Source organism: Nannospalax galili, unplaced genomic scaffold (genome assembly GCF_000622305.1).
Source record: "Nannospalax galili isolate Female #2095 unplaced genomic scaffold, S.galili_v1.0 scaffold638, whole genome shotgun sequence".
Lineage (NCBI taxonomy): Eukaryota > Metazoa > Chordata > Mammalia > Rodentia > Spalacidae > Nannospalax > Nannospalax galili.
In genome coordinates, this window is record NW_008341884.1 from 716,588 (window position 1) to 740,907 (window position 24,320).

The following is a 24,320-nucleotide window of genomic DNA, read 5'->3' on the forward strand; positions in this document are numbered from 1 at the left end:
GCTTGTACGTAACAGGTGTCGTCCTTTTCCACGCGCTGAATGACAATGCCATAACGGGACTTATTGGCATCCAAGAAGGCTAGCATGGCTAAAGCTTTTCCCCTATGGCTAGCATGGGGAAGCATGTGGCTGAGTGGTGATTTCCAAACAGGCCAGGATGGCCAGTCGCTTATCTGGGGGGGTATGGTTATCCAACTCCCCCGTGAACCTGGACATCATTAGTTGGAAAGCCAGAGAGTCTTCCCATAATGTTTGGGAATGCTTAAGAGGAAAGGGCAGTATAATTTTGTCAGGTTCCTTTCCGAATATGCATCTGGCTGTTTGTCGGGCCTTAATTGCTAACTTGAAGGCAATATCATACTTAGAGCTAAGCCTAGTTAGGTCTGAGGTAGCCAGGTGGATCCACACCAAGGGGTCTTGCTGCCATAGTGCCCCCAAGACACCATTTTTAGTCCAGAGGATCAAGGCCAGTAAAGGTTCTGCTGAGTCATGATGTTGGAGTGACACAGACCAGAGTATATGATCTATCTCATTAAGACGATCCTTAGTTGGCTGGGTGAGAGGGGTCCTTGAAGTTGGTGAATTATGGCTTTCCAGCAGGGAGAACAAGGCCCAGAATTCCAAGTCAGGGACCAGTATGAGTTGCTTGAGCCAGTTTATAGTCCCACAGAGTTCTTGGAGCTCAGTCAAGGTATACTATAGGTTTTTGTAAGATGGAAGGATTAAGTGGTTTAATTACTGTATCTAGGTGGTAGCCAAGAAATGTGAAAGGTTGGATGTATTGTAACTTGTCTTGTGCAGTGTGGAGACCTAGACATTCTAGATCGGCAAGCAGACTGGGTATTGTGGCCTGTAGAGTATTGTGAGTTTTGTGTGCTAGCAGTATGTCATCCATATAGTGGATGACAATTAGGTCCTTGGGGATGTTGGTTAAGGCCTTATTAACATATAATTGACAGATTGCGGGGCTATTTTTCATACCCTGTGGTAGTACCTTCCATTGGTATCTTTTGGCTGTTCTCTGAAAGTTAGGCTCCCATACTGTGAAGGCAAAGTGAGGTCTATCTTGTTCCGCTAGGGGGATTTGGAAGAAACAATCCTGGATATCAAGTACTATGGTATGATGGGATAGGGGTATGGCTGTAGGGTGTGCTAAGCCCGCTTGTAGTGAGCCCATTTTTTCCATCTGGGCATTGATTGCTCTAAGATCTTGGACAAGTCTGTGTTTTCCTGATTTCTTTTTAATAACAAATATCGGGGTATTATGTTTACTGAGAGAGGACTCAATGTGGCCAAGCCTCAATTGTTCAGCTACCAAATTTTTGAGGGCAGATAATTTAGGTTCTGTTATAGGCCACTGGTCCACCCAAATGGCATCATTAGAAAGCCAGGTAATGGGGATCGGCTCGGGGGCCAAGATTGGAGTTGATCCCGGGCAGGCAGTGGCCATTAGGATTGGGGGTGTTGGGCAAGGTGTTGTCCTCTCCCTGATAGTCCCAAGTTATCGTGGAGCATGATATCATCATAAAAGGCATGGTCATCCATGATAAAGTGGCCATTAGGATTGGGGGTGTTGGGCAAGGTGTTGTCCTCTCCCTGATAGTCCCAAGTTATCGTGGAGCATGATATCATCATAAAAAGCACGGTCATCCATGGTAAGGACCGCAGCCATGTCCTCTAGGATGTCTTGGCGCCATAAGTTACGGGGAACGTCCACTACTATGGGGGTAACTGTGCCCTGGTTTCCATCCAAGTCCTTCCAATATACTGGACATGTGACCAGCTTGGTATCTTCTTTGCTGCCAACTCCATTTATTGGTGGGCCTGACCAGTATTTCCAATGAGGGAATTTAAGGGATTCAGTTTCTGATATAATGGTGACATCAGCCCCTGTGTCTACCAGGCCTTTATGGCAGTCCCATCTAGGAACAGGCTCATTAGTGGGGAGTGGTTGAGGATTGGGAGAGTCCATAATATCTGTCTCGTTTCCCCTCTTGTGGGCATGGCTGAGGGGCGCCCTGGGTGGAGTTAAAAGGAGCCAAGTCCGGTTGAGGCTGTGACCTGCAGTCTTTAGCCCAATGGAACCCCTTTTTGCACTTGGGGCAGCGAGTCTTGGGGTGGGCTGTACCTTTTAGGCAGTGGCTATGAAAGTGCCCAAGCCCCCCACACTTCCAGCATCCTTCCTGTGCGCCAAAGTGGGTGGGTTTTCCTTGCGACAATAGAGTCTCCAAGGAGGCGGTCAAAGCCTCAATAAGGCCCATCCTGGGGATCTAAGTCTCTGGTAGCGAGTACCCATTTGTGAATGTTATCATTGCGGACAGGTGCGATAGCATTACGAGTAGGGATGTTTAGTCCCTCCCAAGTTAACTGTTTGATAAGCACCTCTCATGTGGGTCCAGACTCCACCCTCTGCTCTACTGCCTCGGTGACACGGGTAAGGAATTCCGTGAAGGACTCCCCTGACTGTTGAATCAAATTACAGAAAAAGACTTGTGGATCACAGGGGGAGAAACATTTAAGGATCTTAAACGCTAAGTCAGAAACTTGTTGAAAATAGGCATGGAGGCCAATAGTAGACTGGGAGATGGGGTCAGTATGCTGTCCACGTCCCGTGAGCATGTCCAACATAATGTTGAGGCCATATTGGAGATTTAGGTGTGCCTAGTTTTCAGCCTGATCATCATAGGCTGCGCACCAGTTTAGAAAGACTGAAGGTTCTGAGACTACCTTTAGTAAGTTATTGTTGTTGCGGTCCGGCGGGTTGCGCGCTGCTATGCCAGCTGTTGGCTGGGTGCGCGGGTTTTGTGTGTCGCGCTGCTGGGTGGGTCCCTGGCTCTTCGCGGCTGCTGGGTGCTGGGAACTACAAATTGGCAGGTCTGCGACAGCTCTGGCAAGTGCAGACTGCGACAAAGGCGGGTGAGGCTTTAAGGAGGGTGGTCTAGGAGGGAGGGGCACATTAGCAGGGGAAGGGATGGGATGGTTATTGGAGGGGGAGAGTAACTCCACGGGTAATGGGGCGGGTAATTTTTGGGCATGGTAGCTCTAGGAGAGTATCCTGAGATATAGGCAAAGGAGCTCCTTCCTTATTGGAAGTGGGGGCAGAGGTGGCGCGTCCACCTCGTCTGGAGGGTCCAGGAGGTCCGGGTTGAGGTAATAGCCAGATCTACACTAGATTGCTCCTGGAAGTGTTTGTTGTGGGCCGAGATGACTTCCTCAGGAGAGGAGGATTTAAGGCTAGCAATGATGGCTAGGAGGATCAGTACAAACAATATGAGGGGAGTGATCCCTGACCCGGCCTCCCTTTTTTGGGCCAGGAAAGGGACCCACATCCACGTGAAGCCAAATTAGTGGCTTCATCCCAAAAGCTTTAGATATCTTTTGGTTTCACTTTCAACCCTCTGGTTTTAAGGAGCACCTTGAGTGCTGCCGTTTGTGGTTCCCTGCATTGTAGTGGTAAATTGCCCATTGTGGGAGGGTCTCACGAAGGGGAATTCACCACAAAAGTAGAAGACGAGGGTGACTACCAAGAGGGCACAAAGGAAGCAAAGAAGCACTGTGAGCCACTCGGATGTAAACCACCCCGACCATGTAAAGGTGTATCGGATCCAAATGTCTTGTGCTCAGTGAGGGACTTCTGGAGGCTGTGACACCTCCAGCAGTATGCTCGCATGGTGTCTCCAGGACAGGCAACAGGGTGACCCGAAGCCTGGGCTCTGAGTTTGGGGTGGATCAGCCCTTATGTGAACTCACCGGGATGAGCCAAGAAGGGGGAGGTGCCAATGTGGGCTTCGGGACCACGTGGCAGAGTGTGCCTCCCTGATCTAACAAACTAGTTTGACAATAAAAATGACAGACACAGTGGAGGGGACAGAGGAGGGGGCTACTCTCTCACCCTCGAGCAGCCAAAGAAACAGACAAATCCAGGGTCCTACTTACCGAACGAACCGAGGTTCTGGGTGTTGCCAGCACCATGGGCAGGGGTCCCTGTTCAGGCACCAGGTGTTGCTGGTCCTCCTGAGGCCAGCTGTGAAGACCCTGACCTGGATCGGGTCCCCTGCCGATTAGTGGGGGTGGGGCAAGAGGCACAGAGTCAACACACAGACCCCAGGAGTCGGGTAGAAGCAAGCACTAGGTGAGGTGCTGCAGGCTCTTTTAATGCAGGACAGGGCAGGCCTTCTATTTCCCTTTCTCCACCCCCAAGTCCCTTTAGTCAGTGTATCCTTTCTGCTGCGTCCATGCTGCGCAGTCTGTTTCGTCAGCAGTCACTAGGCTTGCCAGCAGGGTACAGAAGACGGGCTCCTTTTCGCGGGCTGTTTACGGGCCAGGAAGTGAAGTGAACTCTCGCTGAATCCCAGGGCTCTGCGTCCATGCCATCTTTGGAGGCCTCCTGCTACATATGTTAATGTGTGCATGAGTGCCCAAGCACATGCGTGCCAGAGCCGAGGATGCTGTGTGTCCCCTCCTTTCAGATGCACTGATTCTGAAGCCCATTGTGCTCACTGCACAACTGACCAGTGAGCTCCCTGGATCTGCATGTCCCCACCCCTGCCTCTGGAGTTATAGGCATCTGCAGCCACACCAGCTTTTATTTTCATTTGTAATTTAATATTTGTGATTTTCATACAATCCATACCACCTCTTATTGCCCCCCACCCAATTTAGTGTGCTCCATTATATATAACAAGGCCTATAGCATCTAATTGGTGTCTCCAAATGTCCTTCATTGTGAGTCCATCCACTGGAGCCTGGTTAATCTACCAAGAGTTCCATCCTTAAAAGGTTCTTAGCGCACTGTCCCTCCCAGCAGCCATCAGTTGCCACAGTTTCCTTAGGTTGGGTTGGGGTTCCTCATATCTGTGCTGGAATTTTGTCTGGTTTGAGCTTGCATGGGACTTGTGCATGCGGTCACCATTGCTGTGAGTTCATATGAGTAACTTCCCAGCTGTCTAGAAGACTTTCCTCGTGGTCATTCACTGCCTCTGGCTCTTACAATCTTCCTGCCCTCTTCCACAATGATCCCTGAGCCTTGGGAAGCAGAAGTCTGATGATATAGGTGTCCTATTCGGAATGAGAATTCTGTAGCATCTTGTTCTTAGCGCACTGGCCAGGTGTGGATTTCTGTGTTAATCACTGTCTGCTGTATAAGGAAAGGCCTCTGGTGAGAGTTGAGAGATGCATTCGTCTATGGGTATAACAATAAGTCATTAGGGGTCAGTTTAATACAATAGATATTTAGTAGAAAACTAGTGTTAGGCTCTCCCCTCTCCCCTGTGACTCATCTAGCCTCAGGTTCCTAGGCCTGATATCAATGTCAGGTATGGGCTCCATCCTATGAAGTGGACCTTAAATCCAATTAAAGAGTGGTTGGTTGCTCCCACAATATTCATGCCACTCTAGCATCAGTGGACATATCCATGCCATCTTTATATGGGTGGTAGGGATTTGAACTCAAGTCCCCATGAGCTGCAAGCCCGCTTGCCCACTGAGCAATCTCCCTAGCCCTTTTTCTGAGCATTTTTTTAAAAATTATTTTTATTTTACGTGTATGTGTGTATTGCCTGCATGTAGGTAAGCACACCTGTGTCGTGCACTGCCCACAGAGGTCAAAAAAGGCTGTCGGATCCCCTGGAACTGGCGTTATGGACAGCTGTTAGCTGCCATGTGGGTGCTGGGATTTGAACCCGGGTCTTGTGCAAGAACAGTCAGTGTTTTTAACTGCTGAGCCATCTCTGCAGTCCTGAGCATTTTTATCTGAAGTTGGTTAAACCCACAGATGGTTCTGCATGGTGTAGGTGGGCTTTAGACAGAAAGTCAGTCTGTGGAGAGTTTTCATACATGTGTTCACACAGTGTTGTAACTGAGGTGGTCTGTGACATGTGCTTGCTGTCCTTGCTGCCTTTGGCGCACGTTAATGAAGACACCAGAGGGTTTTCTAGAGAGAAGATTGGTTCTTTCCCTCATCATCATCATCAGTTCACCTTGGCTCCTCCTTCCAGAAATGCACACTCAGCCTCTGCCTGTGAGCATGCGTGCCCAGCATGCTCATGGTGCATGCATTCCCTCGTGTGTCGGATCTCTCCGACAGATCCATCTCTTTCCCCTGCAGTGCCCGGTTCTTCCCACACTGCACCATGAGATGTGATGACGCCTGTCTAGGAACCTTGTCCTGCAGTGTGTGTCTCTCACAGCATTGATGCCATCTGACATATCTTTGCTCCTCTGTGGTCTGTGGCCTACCCCCAAATATCTGACTCTGTGAGGGTGGCTGTTGTACTTATCACAGTGTTCTCACACCTGCCACGTCACGGTCAGGAGATTCTACTTCAGTGACTAAGTGAGTCAGCACGAAGAACACACGGTACCCACTCCAGATCAGGGTCAGAATTACACTCACGGTTAGGAGTGGAGCTGGACATGTGGGCCACAGTGCTCTCTGAATTGTGCCTCAGTGTGATGGTCTGCCCTGAGAACCAGCATGAGAAGCAGCTGGACACTCTTCCTGGTAACCATGGGCCATCAATCATGACATGATCTGGTCTTCATGAGGCCCCAGGGGGAGAGATCTGTGATGCAGTTTGGAAAGGGCTGTTCTCCTCAATTACATTTTTTTTCCCCTTTTGAAACCACTGAATGAAGATCTTGTATTCCCAAGGAAGGTCAGCTCTGTTTCTACTCCGTCTCACCTCAGCTCGCCCCCAGCTGACAGCCATGCGGACCACATACACTGCCTTTCTCCACGTGTCGCTTTGATGCCTGTGCTGTCATTTTTCTTTATTCCTTCTCAGTCCGTGTTCTGTGTTTTTGAAAACTGCCTCGATTTCCTTATGCAATTATGCTTGTACGTAAAGATTCCACTGATAGTTTCCATTGTCTTTCCCAGCTCTCCAGGCATTAGACATTGAATTGCTCCTGGGGAAAAATGCCATGGAATTAAGCAACTGCCACTCTAACCTACCCCAGCGATAACCACTGCTGTTGTTTGGGGAGCTCTTGACGACATGCGTGAAGTGACTGATCTCTCTCTTCAGAACCGTCTTTTCCTTCTTTCTAAATCCTCCTCTTCAAACAATTCAACCTTTTCTTCCTCCTCAAACTTTCCCCCAGCTCCCATGCCGGTCTTGATGAATATTTTAACAGGTGACTTATGGCTCCTCTCATGAGTGTTCGTGTTTATGAACAAATAAAGCATGAATGTGCCAACCTTATGAAAAGCCGTTGTCCTTAGCAGGCACCCCAGAGTTTCAGCTATGTGTCTTTTCTAACCTGATGGACTCTGAGTTCATGAAAAGTTATGACTTTACAATGACCTGGATGATCACCTTGCCCTTCCTGTTAGTGCGTCAGTCCGTGATCTTTGCGTTCATTCGTACAGTTAGCACATTTTTTACCAAGAGAAAGGTTGTGTTTTTTCCCCCCAATGGAATAAAGGCAGTTTTGCAGCAGAAGTTTTAAGAACAATAGACATACTTTCCTTTAGTCAAGTGTTAAGAGTATCAGATGAGTTCTGTAAAATTGATTTCCTGATCAGGTTGTTTTTTATGAAAACATGTCAAATCGATGCAGAGCTATTGCATTTCACACAGTTGGAACCGTGAAAAACTGTGAAGAAAAACAAATTGTGAGGAAGACCCTGATCTTCCTGACACACAGAGGCGACATCATTTAACGGTCTTTCCTATTCTGAGATCCAGGAATCTCCTTGAAAAGCTGAAGGGTTTTTCCTTCTACCTGAGGGCAATTGGTTTTACCCTGAAATCTACAGGGCAGTGGAAACCTAATGGCTGAAGGAGTGCCCTCTGTCCTCCAAGGGGCACTCCTTATCCTTGTGCCTGGAATTCTTTTGGGATGAAATAAGACTTCGTACACAGGCAGGGCAGGCGCAGAGGTCACAGCAGAATCCACTCCCCTTGGCATTGTTTGAACAGTTCATTTCCTGGTGGCCTCGCTGTTTGTAACAGCATCCCAGCATTTCAGACACCAGAGGATGCAGAAACAGCCTTCCTAAAACTCCATCAGCCTGAAGAATTGCATGAAACCTTCCCCGCCTAGCAGGTCTTCCTGTGTCTCCGTCTGTGCACAGCCCAAGCTGACTGTGGACCAGTCTCATGCTAAAAGAAATGATGACTGAAATAAAATTGCCCGTCACACAGGTATGTTTTCAAAGTTGTGTGAACAGGTTTGCTTTTATCTGTTTCTTTATTTCAAGTTTGTTCTATCAGCCTGGAATTTCTGATTTTCTAGTTGTTTTCTGCTAGTCAGTGTAGTGACTGTGTTTCCCAGCTGTTTTAGTGGGGAGGTTTGATAACAATAGCTTTCAATTATTTGTTGATATCTTTTAATTTAAAAAAAATGGGGGCTGGAGAAAGGGCTCCGAGGTTAAGAGCACTGGCTGCTCTTGCAGAGGACCCAGGCTCGATTCCCAGCAACCACATGGCGGCTGACAACCATCTGTACCTCCAGTTCTGACGCCCTCTTCTGACTGTCATGGTCTCTTTGATTACTTTTTTATTGTTATTTTTTTTTTCTTGCTGTTTCCTCTTTGCAGTGCTCCCTTTTTACGTTGCTTGTTATGTCTCATTGCCCACACACTGCCAGGGACAACCACACCCAGGATTAGAAGGTGCCTGCCGTTTCCTGGGGGAGGAAGAGTGCCAAGTTAACAGCTTTGTTCCGGTTGGGTACCAAAGAAAATGAGACATCAAATATTGATAGAATATTTCCCAGAAATGTCCTGTGGTGCCCTCACGGTTGGTCACTTACTATTTGGTAAAGAAAATAAAAGTGGGGAGAGGAAGCAGGTCTGAGTGTCTTCCAAGCTGTGGTGACAAGTAGTTTCTAGCAGACTCACTGTTAGGGTTAAGGGTCTGTTAATCCTCAGCTTCTGGGATATCACATCCTCTGGTTTCTAGACTCAGCCTGCCAGAGGTGTCAGTCGGTTGGTCCCCAGCTTCCCTGGGGTGTCGGTCAGATCCCGTTGGTCCCCAGCTTCCTAAGGCTATCAGAGCTGTTGACCCCCAGCTGGGGCCATCCTAGTAAGCAGTCACTGGCTAAGGAGGAGGAAACTCGTGACTGCTTTACTTCATGGATTAGAATGAATGAATGCATGTCTCCATGGCAGTCCAGACCTGTGGCTGTGTCAGAGCAGCTTTTCTCTATGAGTGCTTCACTGTACTAGGCCACCTCACAGTCCTCCTTGTGTGCATTAACTGCACTTTGCTGTGGACCATGCTTTTAGCTGTGCTCCAGTGGTGCCAAGTGAGGCTCCCTGGGGTTCATGGAGGTCTGCAGTTTGCTGAATATACAGGTTTCGCTGGTCACATGATAGACACGCCCACAATTCTGAAAAGGCTGTTAAAATGCCGGCCCTTTTCCCATTTTTCTGCTCTGTGAGGTCATGTATCATCTACTTCAACAACCAACAGCAAAAAAACCCACAAAAAAACAGTTAAAAACATACTGTCATGAAAGCCAGTGTGAGAATCCAGTGATCTTTTACTAGGTCAGACATTAAAGAGAGCTCTAAAATGTTTAATTAATAGTGCTGGGGTGACAGCTCAGTGGTGGAGCATTTGACTAGTATGTGTGATGCCCTGGGTTCAATCCCCAGCACCACCAAAACCAAACTATCACACACACACACACACACACACACACACACACCTAAATTAACACCAAGACACTGTCTTTTGCTTTGGAAGGTATTTTTCATTTAAACACATTATTTGTATTTGACTTTATTGTCTTAATTTTCTTATTTTCTCTTGTAAATATTGGTAGACATAGCCTACATAAATGAAAAATCTTGGAATCCTTAGTAATCCTTAGTAATTTATAGAGTTCAAAAAGACCCTTTCAGCAGAGCGCTTGAATTGCTGTGTTGACACAGTATCAGTTGTCTGGCTCCCTGTACCCAGAACTGTGAAGGTTTCCCTGCATGCATCCATTGGCCCAAGAGAATAAATTACACTCAGGGCTTCTTGTCCAGAATCTCCCCTTCTCACTTTCCTTTCCTTGAGGAAAAATCCGGCTATGTGAGGTAAGGATGGTACATCCTAAGTGCAGTTGTGGACTTTGCCCTCTCAGGCCGCCAAGACCTATTTTCTTTGCACTCCACAAGGGAGGTGAAACCTCTCATCCTGCGAAGAAGCTCAGCGGAAGCTCATTAAGCTCAGGAAGTAAACAACTCAGACTTTAAGAAGTCCCTGACCCAAGATGCACTAGGCCCTCCCCACCCGGGCCTATATACCCAGTAAGGCCTATGGAGAAACCCTCAGACCAACCCAGCTGCCTGGAACAGACGGCTCCCGAGTTGTGCAGTGCCCTCCAGGTTTTCAGCTTTTGTGAGCTATGACCCACACTGCGGTGGACGTTTGGTGATGCAGCTGTCTTTAGATCATTTCTGCTCTTGCAGGTAGCCCCTCCTGTTCCTATGAGTAACCCCAATAAAACTCACCGGTTCACTAAGTTGGACTTGGATGGTACCCTTACTTTTGGTCTGACATCGTTTCCCGTTCTGATGAGTAAACATTTCTTCACATCTCCCCAGGAATGGTGTGACACAACACTTCTGTGAATACTTTGGCACCCATGGCGGCACGCTGTCTGATTTTAACCAGTACCAGTCAGTGTCGTGATGAGGCTGTGCTTGGTTTGAGATTCTGGTGTAGACAATGGGGCTTGTCACGACCATTGATGGTCAAAGCTTGTTTGGTTGGACTGTCTTGTAAATAGCGTCTTTCCTGCCCTCTCGAATGCACAAGTCCATAGGAAATGTGAAAGCAAAGTGGGGACCACGCTCAGGACTTGTAGCCTGAGGGGCCCAAGAACCTGAGCCTTTGGAATCGAGCCTCTGGATCAGATGGTGTTGCTACCATAGAACTGTCAGCTATCTGGAGAGGGTCGCTGGTGTGAGCACCCACAAACTGTCTTCTGGGTGTGGGGAGGTGGCTAATCACTGTGTGAGATTCAGAGTCAAACCAGATGAGAGAGGATACAAAGTGAAGACACTTCAGGGGCTGGGCCTGCCAGTGGGGTGCAGGGCCCCATTCCTCCATCCTGACACAAAAGCTCTGTTCAATCCTATCACTTCTTTGGACTGCTGAAAATTGCATTTGTAACTCATGAACCCTAAAACAGAAGAAAAGTTCCAGATGAAAGGAGTAATCTCTGCCCATGTTTTGGAATACAGGGATGGATTAAGATTAGCTCAGGTAATTGCAACTGAAAACCCGGTTGCTGTTGAATTTGACTCCTGCAGGAGAGATTGTGCTCACATTTACTCCTTTCGGGGAAAACACCCTTTGACTCACCCAATTTGGCTACAAAGGCATTTTTAAGGTCTGTGGTAGTTTCTGGGGTCCCTCAAGCACACCCTTACACACATGGAGGCTGCAGTTAATAACTTACTGAAGTCTTACACGGTTTGTGGTGGGCCTGTCTTCTAACGTGCACACGCATGCACGTACTCACACACACACAAAGATTTCTCTTTGGAGTTAATTGTTGAGATAAAAATGACATTGAGATTTTCATTCATCTTTGACTTTGACAATTTGTTTAGCTTGGCAGTTTTAGGACACTTTGAGAAGCAAGCATGTCCATTTTTGTGGCTCTATGGATTTCTGATTCAGTAAGTAAAATATGCCACAGATAAACCTCCCCGTTGTCCCGAATGGTGCTGCGGAAAGTGGATTCAGCGGCAGCGCTGGTCACTGCACGACGGATGCAGAGGTTGCTGCTTCCTTGCGCAGGACCAGTCAGCCTCCCGGCTTCCTGCACAGGGCATGGCAGACCTACTGTGCGTCTTCATTCACAGGCTGAGGAGTCATGGCTAAGGAACTTGTGCCCAGCTTCCCTCTTCAAGGGTCTGATGCTCAGTCATAACTTGTAATAAACTTTTAGGAAATACATTCCCAGCATCATGCAGGAAAAGTCACAGAATGCCTTGTACCTGACTCCAACAGCAGCATTAGAAATGAAATTGTTTACACTTCTCAGACAATTCTCAAACCTTGGATTCAGGCAAAGTTCTCAGTGTTCTTCTTGGAGTCGTGTGTTAGATGCTCAGTGAACACGTTCTCTTTCCTGCTGGCTCCCGATACGCACTCTGCTGCTGCTTTGTGAACTGTGTGCTGTCTGACAGGCCCACAGTGCACATGTTGTCTCTGCTCTCTCCCGATGCGCACTCTGCTGCTGCTTTGTGAACTGTGTGCTGTCTGACAGGCCCATAGTGCACATGTTGTCTCTGCTCTCTCCCGATACGCACTTTGCTGCCGATTCCCTAAAATTGTGTTTTCTTTGTTCTCTTCTAAAGGAAAGATTTCAGGAAGCTGAGGAAATCTACCAGGCTGGAATAAAGAACTGTCCGGATAGTTCGGACCTACACAACAACTACGCAGTTTTCCTGGTTGACTCTGGTGAGTGAGCCCCCTCTGCTGAGACTCCTCAATTCTCCCTCTCACACCAGTGGTGGTCACCAGCTGCACAGGGGGTCCCACTGCGGACGAGCTGTCTCTTTTCCAAATCTTCTGTTCTTAGCACCCTCTCTGAGGAAAGCTCCCTGGTGGCAGACATAGCTCTGATGGTGTAAGGAGTCTCATCTGTGCACAGATCCCCAGGTTTATGCATGTGTGATACTGAAACACTCCTCTATCTACAGCAATGCAGAACGCACCTCCTGGTCTAGTTACAGCACATGGTAACCGATTTCTAGAACTGATCTTAGAAAGCCTCGGGGGTTGGTTCATTGTTCCTTCTTGACTTGTTACGGAAACTGTGTTATTATAATTGACACAGCAGTGACAGGTGCATTTTAAAATAGACTTCCTTCATCTTATTTAATGCAGAATGTATCTGGGCATGGATTCTATCGTCTTTGTGATTTGTGCAGACCTCATACACTGTTGGGTGTAATGAATTCTCAGAAGCAACGAGACAGTTCATTTTAATATAAAAGCACCACCCTGTCTGGTTGGCTCCAAGACCACCTGCCCTGCAGGAGAATTCGGGTTTCATTATCTTTGGAATATGAAACGCTTGAAAGGTTTTTATTCTCTAGGGTATGTGAAGCTTTTCTGTTTAATGGAATTTAAACTTACGTTCTGGTCATCTGAGGACAGCAGGTATACTTTCACATATGAAATTGCTGTGTGCTGCCCCTGCTGACCCATTGGACACACGGTAATTAAGTCTCAAAGGGGAAGAGCACAAGAGAGTGCTCCGCTGGCCTGGGCTGCAGTTACCCTTTTAATCCAGTAACAAACCGCCACCGCAGCCCCTGAAGAGGGCCACAGCAACTCCCTGATGACCCTGTGACGTGGTGTCTCTGTGACGTGGTGTCTTTGGGGTCTTCCAGTTCAACCTGTATTTAGAGAGGTAGAGCTGGGTAGATTTTTGTGCAGACAGGTGGGTCCAGTCTGTTGAGGACTTTGGGCTGTTCTGAATCTCAGTCACTTATCTAATTTCCCCAGGAAGTTTCTCCGGAGACACTTCTCAGACCTGGGAGATTTGGTTCTCCCTCCAGCCTCTGACCTCACTTTCCCGGGGATTATTAGTGAGTCTCTCGGTGTTCCTGCATGTTAGTGTTTCCATCTATAAAGGGACCACTGTGTTTGGATAGTTTTAAAAATGTCTCTTAACTCGCAGGAGGCAACTAAATAGGATCCAGAACACCTGCCAAGGTCGTGCAGGCCGCAGTGTTTCCATATACATGGTGCACTGGACAAATCCGAGCTGACACTGCCTCTGTGTAGAGTCTTATTAAACTAATACCATTGTGGTCACTGAGATGGCTTGGTGGGTAAAGATACTTGACACCAAGCCCAGCGACCTGAGTCCATCCCTGGGATCCACATAGTGGAAGGAGAGAACTGACTCCCACAAGAACTGACTCTGACCTGTGCCCCCCATAAATACATGTAATAAAAAACTGTTAAGAACCCCAAATGAAAGTATGGTTTCCAGAAAAGAGCACGGACATGAATCATGTAAAGCAATGTGCTCTTTTGTCCTGTGATTTGAGACAGACCCTCGGAAGCTGCCCGAGTCCTGTGTGCTTTCTGCAGCAGGCTATTCTTTTCCATGTATAATGAGATGCAGCTATGATAAATAAAAACTTGACCAGCCATGCTGGCTCACACCTGTCATCCCAGCACTTTGGAGACTGAGGCAGAAAGTTTACCATGAGTTCAAGTCCAGCCTGGACCAAAGGGTGAGACCTTGTCTCAAAAAAAAAAAAAAAAAATCACCACTTCCTTATTAATTTCCTTGAAGTGTGAGTAAATGGTACAGCAGGCCAGAGCTGTGCAGCGGCAAACATAGGAGACCCAAGTGCAAGCTGATTGCAAACTGAGTAACTGAGGGTCCGATGCTCTCATGCAGAGGAAGAGGGACATGTCAGAAGGGAGACTGGCCACCGAGTCCCTAATCTCTGTCCACCGTGCTGCAGGTTCTCCAGAGAAGGCCGTGACTCACTACCAGCAGGCCATCCAGCTCAGCCCGAGCCATCACGTGGCCGTGGTGAACCTGGGCCGGCTCTACAGGTCCCTGGGAGAGAACAGCATGGCTGAAGAGTGGTACAAACGGTGCGCTAATCCCCTTTCCTCCTCGGTCTCCTGGGGACCTTGGCAGTTGCTCACAGACTTCTTGGTTCATGGAACAAGCAGGTTCTCAGAGTAGGAGCACATTTCGCCAGTGCAGGTGACATTTGCAAGAGAACAGCACAGCACTGTGTGTGCTAACTGGCCCCTTCCTCTGCTGGTGAGACTACAGTGCTCAGTCAGGGTGGGGATGATTCTTCTGCTTTAGTTAGTACAGTTTGATGAAGCCATGGACGACAGAGTAAAGAGCAGGTTCAGTACCAGGGATAGATGTAAGGCTGCCGGTCTCTCAGAACCTAAACAGTCAGCATTAACAGCCCAGACCACTGGGACTCAGTTGCTAGGTTCCTAGGTCATCAGAGACACACAGGTCCAGGGTATAACTTGCCCTTCATTTAAAGAGAAAGACTAGGGGCTGGAGGGTTGGCTCAGTGGTTAAGAGCGCTGTGTGCCCTTGCAGAGGACCCAGGTTTGATTCCCAGCACCCACGTGGCTGCTGACAACCATCCATAGCTCCAGTTCCAGGGGATCCAGTGCCCTCTTGTGACCTCCACAGGCGTTATACCACACAAGTGCACTTATGTACATGCAGGCAATACACTTACACATATTAAAAAAAAAAAGTAAAAGACTAAGCTCAAGCAAGTCTCTAACTGTGAACAGTCCTCCCTCAGTCTCAGCACACCAGAGTGAAGCATCCATTTGCCTCTCTTCCTGCAGCGCCCTGCAGGTGGCCCGCACGGCTGAGGTATTGTCACCTTTGGGAGCGCTGTATTACAACACCGGGCGGCACAAGGAGGCTTTGGAAGTGTACCGGGAAGCTGTAGCCCTCCAGCCTTCACAGAGGGAGCTCCGCCTGGCACTGGTGAGTCTCGGGAGGAGAGCAAACCACGCTGGGAGTGTAGCATGCGGCACAGGAAGCTGGAGTCCAAAGCCTCAGAGCCGGTGGCAGAGACTGCAGTGACTATGGCCATCACGCGACTGCTCACAGAGCTGTGGCACAGCCACCATGGACCAGGCACGCATACTGCTAAGTCTCTGTGTTTTCAGACAGTTTCAGACTTCCAAAACAAAATCACAAGGCTGGGGTGGATGGGCCCTGATGGAGCATTTAGCTACCATGCACAGGGCCCTGCGCTCTAGTCACCAGCTCCAAAACAAGACAAAAAGTCATAAATAGTAAAGTTGTTCCAAGTAGCCTTTGGCCCAGATCCACTGCTTTTGGCATTTTGATTCATTTGTCTGTCACTCCTTCTTGGAGTGTGAGCAGATGTGTGTATACAAGCATGTTCGGATGTGTCTCTATGCTTATTAGTACATGGCGTGTCTTTTCTGACCCTTTATGTCTAAATGCTTTAGAGATAGAATGGGTTCCATTCTGTCACGTAACCAACTCAAAGCCACCACTCCCACCGCCAGTGTCTTCGCCTCAGTGTTTGGAATTTCACACTTCCATCTTCTTAAACAATAGGAAGCTGTCCCTGACAAGGTTCACCAACTTTTTAAGAGCCACATGCCATTTTGTTGGATATAGATATTGGTGACATCCCTGCCATCCACACCCAAGTGCATGCATGTCCCTAAATAAATGGGACAGACAAAACCCCATGATTCAGCTCTCACTGTGAGTCAGCAAACATGCTGAGCCCTGGATGCCCAGAGTATTTTGTAAGCAGCTCTCTGTGGAGCTATTTCTTCTGCTAAGGAATGGCTAGGTATCTTCTAAGCCCTAAGTCCTGTGTTTCTACAGGCACAGGTTTTAGCAGTGATGGGTCAGACCAAAGAAGCTGAAAAGATGACCAGTCGCATCCTGTTGGAGGAGCCCAGATGCCTAGAATGCTACCGTCTCCTGTCAGCCATCCACGGCAAGCAGGAACACCATGGAAAGGTAGGGAGGGTGCTTTCAAGGCCGTCAGCCATCCTCATAAGCACCAAGACCGGGCCCAGAGGCACCTCAAGGCTGTGTAGAGTCTCTATAGAAAAGGGAGTGAATCAGACAGTCTACAGCCTCATGCACAGAGCTGGTCACTCTTGAGAGCCTCAGTCTGCAGGTTCTGCCTCCAGGGAGTGCTCCTTGGACCCCCTCGATGGTCTTTTCGGAGCAGCTCGCCCCTGGCTCCCCTTTGTTCTGCAGATCCTGTGTCTCATTAGCACAGTTCGTTTTCAACCGACTCCACACAGCATGCCCTCTGGCTCTCTGAGTTCTTTCTAATGTTTGATACAGTCATGACAACCCTGTGAGGCAGGACTGTTGGGACAGCGATTATCTCCATTTTGAAAAACCTCGTAACCATTAAAGTCATGAACCAACTTAAAATATTTGTTGAATTCCTGCTAAGTGTCAGACATTGCAGTGAACTCTAGGCATAAAGTAAGATGGAAAAGAAATCCCTGTCCTGGTCCTCAGGGAGCTTACTTAGAGAAAGACACAAAAGATTGATCTAGTAGTCATAAACGTAATTGGTATGATCAGAAAGAGACTGAGCGTAACCAGCGACCTGACTCCCTGAGGTCAGGTTTCCCCATGGTGTGAGGTGAAAGGGGAGGACTGAGTGAGGAAGATGGGTAAGTAGAGGAGCAGCTAAGGAGATTCTGGGCTGGAATGGCACATACAAAGGCCCTGTGGCAGCAGAAAGGGGCACACTTGAAGAACAAGCACGAGAGAACAGTACACAATGTAAGATGCACACATTAAGGAAGACATTTCCTCACACCAGGGCAAGGCCTCAGATTTGATTCCCTATCCTGGGATAAGCTTTGAAGTTCAGAAAATGCAGCTGTGTGCTTCTGAGCAATATCTATGTGCCGAGGAGCAGTGGACACTGGGGGCCAAGAGATCCGGAGATGTGGTCAGGGGAAACCCCACTGCAACAATACATGCTTCCTGTGAGGTGATCAGGGACCTTTGATTCTTGCTGACCATGAATGAAGTGACTTAGCAGGGCCATTAATTCCCAGGGAGAAAATGAGAGAACAGGAAGGGTGTGTTTTCATCACCACATGCCACACTAGCTGACAGGTATGAACAGAGCATGTGAACTCCACTGTGGAGGTGAGGTTTCCTTCTCCAACGCTCCTGTGTCCATCATTTCCTGTCATTACAGGCTCTTCAGGCCATAGACAAAGCTCTCCAGCTGAAGCCCAAGGACCCAAAGGTCCTATCTGAACTTTTCTTCACAAAAGGAAACCAGCTAAGAGAACAGAACCTTCTCGACAAAGCTTTTGAGGTAAATAAAACAAGTAAATTGTGCTATTCAGTCTGCAGATTTAAAATACTGTAATCTGTAAGGAATTCTGAACATTAAAATCTAAACTCATTGGCGATTTGCAAAGTGTGTTTTCTGTTGGTTGACGGTGTTACAGACTTTTCATTTGAGCCTCTGGGATTTGAGGACTAGTTATGCAGTGCCTCTGCGCTGTCTTTGGAGTTCGCACCGTTAACTTGACTCTGGAAGCATTGCACATGTCTTCTTCCAGAGAGCCAGGTCACCCTCTGTTTGCCTGGAAGACCCTCCATTACAGGCTGCTGGGGCCCGGGTAGCTCTGGGCATTGACTTGTCCGTGGGACCCACCACCATCTCTGGTTTTCGTTCATGCCAGGGCTGGCTTTAAGTATGAGTTTGCAGTCTCTCCCGTTTCTTTTAGACAGGGTCTCCCTGTAGCCCCAGCTGGCCTGGAGTTGGCTCTGTAGACCAGGCTGGCCTTGAGCTAACAGAGATCCACTTGTCTCTGCCTCCCGAGTGCTGGGACTAAAGGTGTGCACCACCACACTAGTTGAGTGTATACCTCTAGTGATATTTCTTCTTCTGAACTCTTAATAAATACTATGTCAGGAATGGCAAGATGCCTCAGCAGGTAAAGGGACTTGCCTCCAAACCTGACCACCTGAGTTCAAGTCTTAGGACTTGACCTCAACATGCATGCATGTGCGTGCGCGCACAACCACACACACACACACACAAACATACACACCAAATAAAATGTTTTTTAAAATACCATGCCAGCAGGATGTGATGGCACACCATAAATTAATCTCAGCTACTCTAGAGGCAGAGGTAATAGGCTCACAAGTTCAAGGCCAACCTGGACTACATAGGGAGTTCCAGACCACCATGGTCTACAGTAAGAAATTGTCTTAAAACAAAACAAAACAAAACAAAAAAACCCAAACCCAGAGCTGGAAAGATGGTTCAGAGGTTAAGAGCACAGACTGCTCTTGCAGAGGACTCAGGTTTGGTTCCCAGCACCCACATGGTGGCTAACAATCATCCGTAATTCCAGTTCCAGGGGATCCTATGCTCTCTTCTGATCTCTGAGGCCATTGCACAGCACAGGTACAGTTACATACATGCAGGCAATACACTCATACACATAAAATAAAAAAATTAACTGAAATATTTTTTTAAAACTCAAACCAAAACAAAATAGAACAAATTTAAACCCTATTATCATTAAGGTATCAGTTATTTGAAGATGTCTCAGTATACTGTATTGTTAGTTCTGTGTGTGTGTTGTGTATGCGTGCATGCACACACATATGATGCTCTTGTATATGTGTGCTCTCATTTTATCTCCCAACCATATTGACTTCCTCTGTTCTAAAGCCTTGCGTCATAAATCTTATAGGCAGTCAGTATCTGTAGCTTTGGAATGAAATTTGTGCACAGTATGAAATCAGGAAGAAATGCATGTAATAAAAGTGTTGCTGATGGGCCATATTTTATCCTGGGATCACACAAAGCCAGTCCATAAAATTATAAATTTTCAGGGCTGAAGAGATGGCTGAGCAGTTAAGAACACTGGTTGTTCTTGCAGAAGACCCGTGTTCGAATCCCAGCACCCACATGGCAGCTAACAACTGTCCGTAATTCCAGTCCCAGGGTATCTGACAGCCTCTTCTGACCTCTTCGGGCATTGCACGATACGGGTGCACTTAATCTACATGGAGGCAATACACACATAAAATAAAATAAAATAAATAAAATATGTAATAAAATTAAATTTAAAATTTTTTAATTATAAATGTTCATTAGTTATGAAAGTAAAATCTAAACTGTGTTGGAGAACAAACGAGTGAGTAGCTTTTAAAATATTAGTGGAGACTGGGTCTGTAGCTCAGTAGTAGAGCACGGGGCTAGCATTTGAGGAGTCTCTGGGTACCATCCCTAGCATCGTAAACATGCAAACATAAGTTTATGTTTTGTAAAGTTTTATAAAGTTTACTTTAAGTTTAAAGTATCTTTGGAAATTTTGGGCATTTGGAAAAACCACTGTGAGCATGAAATAGGAGTTGTAAGCATATTCTCTCAGAAATTGTGGCTTTCTTCTCACCTGGCGAAGACTTTTAATGGCTTCATTAAGCCATCTGTAACTAACATAACTGCATCACTATTGATGATTTACCTGTGAGTACTTACGGTGTATCTGTGTCTTCATCTGAACACACTGTGTTGAAAGCAAGCAGTTTCTGGCCATCTAAGCAGTGGATCAGCCTGAGTCCTAGAACACAGAATTGGCAGTTCATTGGCTCAGTTGACTGCAGTGTCTTAGCAGTTCTGAGACTCACTGCACTGTGGGTCTAACCTTGGCAACAGTCACAGAAGGTTGCAGTTGCTGCCACCTTTGTGAATGGAAACTTGGAGGTCAGTCTTGTTCAAGGTTACACAGGCCACAAGAAACGGGGCCAGGGTTTGAACCCCACCCTGACTTTCTCTACTGCACCCCCCATCTCTACAGATAATTAATCCAGGAGACAACACATCTTCAGGTTTATTTCAGTGGCGTTCTAAAAATAGGATTTATCATTTACTTCTTCCTAACACTGGAGGAGGATGGGAAACCAAACAGTGAGTTCTCATCTTGGTGCATACAAAAGGACAGCAGGACATGAGACTTGGAGAAGGTTGTATTTGCTCCTTTGACCAGGGGGCTTTCCCAAAGCAGGGCCCTCCCCCAACAAAGGACACTGGGGGTTTAATTCAGCTGCTCCATACAGATTCGTACAGGGGCCAGCTCATATCTGAACATGCTTAGCAGGGCAGTGAAGGAGGGCATTCCTGGGCATACAGTTCAAAATCATGCAGCACATGTGTAGGGGATTACAGTGATGGACAGCAATGTCTCTTCACCCCATTTAAAGTTCTAATTGGTGGTAAAGGAAAAGCCATTGGGGAGATGAATTTACACAGGAGTTTGCCCGAGGGTACTACTCATGGATTTTCTTGTTGCTGTGATGATGTATTACCCCCAAGAATGTGCTGTGAGAGAAGTCCCCGGTCCCAGGTCCAGGCAGGTACTAATGTGCTGTCACAGGAATTCCCAGGTCTCCTGCAGGGACGCTGCATATCTCTGCGCCCTCCACGTAAGAATCATCAGCTCTGGAAAAATAACAGACTGTTGGCTCCTGCCAAGTGGCTGTGCCTGGTATCTTGAGTTCGAGGCTGTGCCTGGTATCGTGAGTGAGCCAGCTGGTCCCTATACAGGAACAGGTCCACACAGTCCTGTGGCATTCAAGATGTTTCTCACCTCCTAACCTGAAGCTTTTCCTCCTCTACTCAGAGTTATGAAGCTGCTGTGGCCCTGGATCCTGACCAGGCGCAGGCCTGGATGAACATGGGCGGGATCAGGCACATCCAGGTAGGTGTGGCACGCACTGTGTTCCCCACCTCTGTTCTCCCCTCCTGGGTCCCCTGCTGTGATCCCCCACCCTGGGTCCCTGCCCTGCCCAGGTTCTCTCCCGTCTCTCTGCCCTCCTCAAGGATTTGAAAGCCAGTGTTCGTTTCCTCTTAGAAGTCTCTTGATCACTTAAAACAGCTCTCAAAAGTAATGTCTGCAAGGGCTATGCTTTCTAAATAGTGACTATCATGGGCCCATCTTAAATGTCTTTAACTTAGACTCCATGGGCTCGCCAATCCTATGTGCTGGGAAGAAGCTTCATCGGGCACCGGCTGGGGTCTGTCTGAGCCTGAGGCTTGTTGACTCACTGGCAACACCACACTGTTACTTTAAAAACTTCTTTCCTATTTTCTATAGTGAAGGCGTCTTATTTCCCACTTTTATTGGAAAACGTTTATTTTGTTTCCCCCCCCCCAAAAAAAACAAACTCTGGATGAGTCTTTCTGCCAAGAAGGATTGAATGTGACCCTTGAGTGAAGGTCTGTCTAGAGAGCATCTTGAGATGGCTCAGATCCACAAGTGTGCAGGTGCCCTACGTGGTGCTGAGCCCAATAAAAAGCCGACTTGGAAGATGAATGCTTGGCTTGAGAAGACAGCTGGATGGAGGGATCTGGGTTCTGCTTGTCCGGCAGGCTCTTTGGCCTCTGTCATAGTGCTGATCATTAGAAATAATAACTGATTGCACACAGCAGCGCTGGATCTCCGGGGTACAGTTCCTCGTTTCTCTGTCCTTTCCTCTCCTTCATCTGCCTCTCACATGAAGAGCATGAAAAACAGGAATTAACTGACAGAGACTGGACAGTCGTGCGATGACAGAGGTCACTACAGCATCACGCTGTGTTGAGGTCTCACTGTGTCAGGCATCTAAGCTCTTGGTACTTAGGCACATGTGAAAGATAGTTACAAACTCAGTAAATATTAGTTGGTGACTGCTGCTTGGTCCTTTCACTCTGATAGATGCCATTAAAATTGTGATGGAAATTTAGAGCCCAGTGTCTCCCCACATGGGCTCTGCAGCTGAGAACGACATAGTGTGACTTTGGATCTTTAGAACGGAAAGATACTGGGTGGTGACATGGGGAGATGTGAATGTCTATACCCCAGAGAAGGCAGACCAAAGACGCGTTTCCCCCAAGTGAACCAGCGAGGTCTTCTGGGGCTCCCTGCAGGAATGCGGGTGCCTCGGAAGCAGCTGCATCACCAGGGAGCATGGTGACTGCTCAGGAAAGCCCATCCCTGGAGCTCCCTTCCCTGCTCAATTTACCGGAAGCTCAGCTGCCTGAGACTCTCCTTCCTTCCACCAGCTTCCTGTGTACATAACTGTGTGCGGGGTCTCCTGTATCTTGCAAGTCTGGTTGGCTTCCAGAGTCTTGTGAGCTGAGGAACTAGTTGGACCACAGACAAACCTTAACAGTCTGAGCTCTACAGCTCTGCAGGCCACAGATCTGCAAGGTTGTTCCAGATGGGGAAGAAAAGCTCATAGCTAAGACCAGTTTTCCGTCGCCGTCTGGGCCCAGGCACATGTGGTATTAAACAGAACCAATGAGTGTTGACAAACATGGGACCCCCAGCAGCTCTGTGGAGATGCTCCTTACTCATCCTGCAGTAGGTGCCTAGCTGGTACCATTGGTACCGTTTCCCACACCCTGGTGAGGAGATAAATCCAAGTTGGTCATCATCAGCTCTTCATTGTATGAAGGTTGTGTTAGGCGAAAGCCGCCATTGTGTTTCAGGTTGAAGACAGGAATGTCCTAAGAAAGAAGCGAATAGCGTTCAATCTCTGCTCTTGAAGCACCCCCCCCCTCGTTGGCTCTCTCTCTCTTGCTTGCTTTCCCTCTCCCTCAGCCACAGTGCTGTTTGGTCACAACGAGCAACTGTGCAGTGCTCTGACCCTGGGACACTAAAATGATCAGCGTGCCCTGCATGAATAGAATGGAAATCTGTTTTTCTGCCATTTAACCCTAATAATGTGACTCTCCGCCTCTGTGTTCTTCAGCTGGTCTGGTACTTAAGTGAATTTTCTAGAAGCACTGAGAGATAAGGATAAAATTGCCCACTCAAGGCGTCTTAAGAGAATTAATACTAGCCTGTCAGAGGGTGGGTTCCTCTGCCTCCCATCCTGGGAGAGATGTGTTGCGCTGAGGAGACTTGCTTTCTTTCCCCCACACCAGGGAAGCTACGTGTCAGCGAGAACGTATTACCAGAAAGCCTTGCGATTGGTTCCAGACAGCAAGTTGCTGAAGGAAAATCTTGCCAAGCTGGACCGCCTGGAGAGACGATTACAGGAAATCCGAGAAAGGGATCAGACTTAGCACCGGCAGATGCAGCTCCTTCCAAAGTGACCCCATGAGGCAGAGCTGGGCTGGAAGAGGACAGTCAGAGGTCTTGCTCCTGCACCACAGGCTCTGCCAGCCTCTGGGTGGTAGACTGGGAAACACCTGCTGGTGGCCCTGTGCTGAAGGACCCATGTTTCCATGAAGTGACCAACCCAGCCAGCAAGGGCAGAAAGTCAGCAAATGCACACTGGACAGGTTCCTGTCTGGTGTAACTCAAGCCCCTGTGGTAATGTCTGGTCTGGAGAGCCACCTCCGTTGCTTTATAGCTTGAAATACTGTGGAGGCAGCAGCTCTGCCTTACGGGAGCTGTTTCCAGGGGGATGTGTCCTCTGAAGTCAGCAGCTGGGGGACTCGACCTAATGCAGGCTCAGTTAATGCACCAGAACCCAGAGTGGCTGGAGAAGAGCTTCGGTAGAGTCCTGTGGGATGTGTGGGGTCATTTAGTGGGCTTGGTCTAGTATCCCCAAGAATATCACTAAGAACCTTGAGGAGTGCACTAAATTCCCCTTTGCTATAAAAAGGGAATCTTCTGGAATTGGATGTGAGTGTTGTTATATCTACAGGAAAATCAAAGTTTGACACCCCTGATTCTTTATGGAAATGTTTTTAAATATTATAATTTTATTCCATGTGTTACTGGAGTAGTTGGTCTACTCTAAAACGTCAAAAGTGCATTTAAAGTTATAAATGTTCCCACCTTCAGATACGTTGT

The 24,320-nt window shown here is 47.7% G+C and overlaps 1 protein-coding gene across 2 annotated transcripts in view; it reads left to right on the forward strand.

The window, feature by feature from the left end:
* Tmtc1 (transmembrane O-mannosyltransferase targeting cadherins 1) overlaps positions 1-23,584 on the forward strand; it is a 220,634-nt gene extending 197,050 nt beyond the window's left edge. For both annotated transcript variants that reach the window (XM_017799233.2, XM_017799234.2), the window contains 7 exons: positions 12,314-12,416; positions 14,447-14,582; positions 15,318-15,462; positions 16,348-16,485; positions 17,702-17,824; positions 21,156-21,233; positions 23,444-23,584. In XM_017799233.2, the coding sequence (XP_017654722.1) occupies positions 12,314-12,416; positions 14,447-14,582; positions 15,318-15,462; positions 16,348-16,485; positions 17,702-17,824; positions 21,156-21,233; positions 23,444-23,584 (864 nt within the window). The remainder of the gene's footprint in view (positions 1-12,313; positions 12,417-14,446; positions 14,583-15,317; positions 15,463-16,347; positions 16,486-17,701; positions 17,825-21,155; positions 21,234-23,443) is intronic.
* Positions 23,585-24,320: the final 736 nt, after the last annotated feature.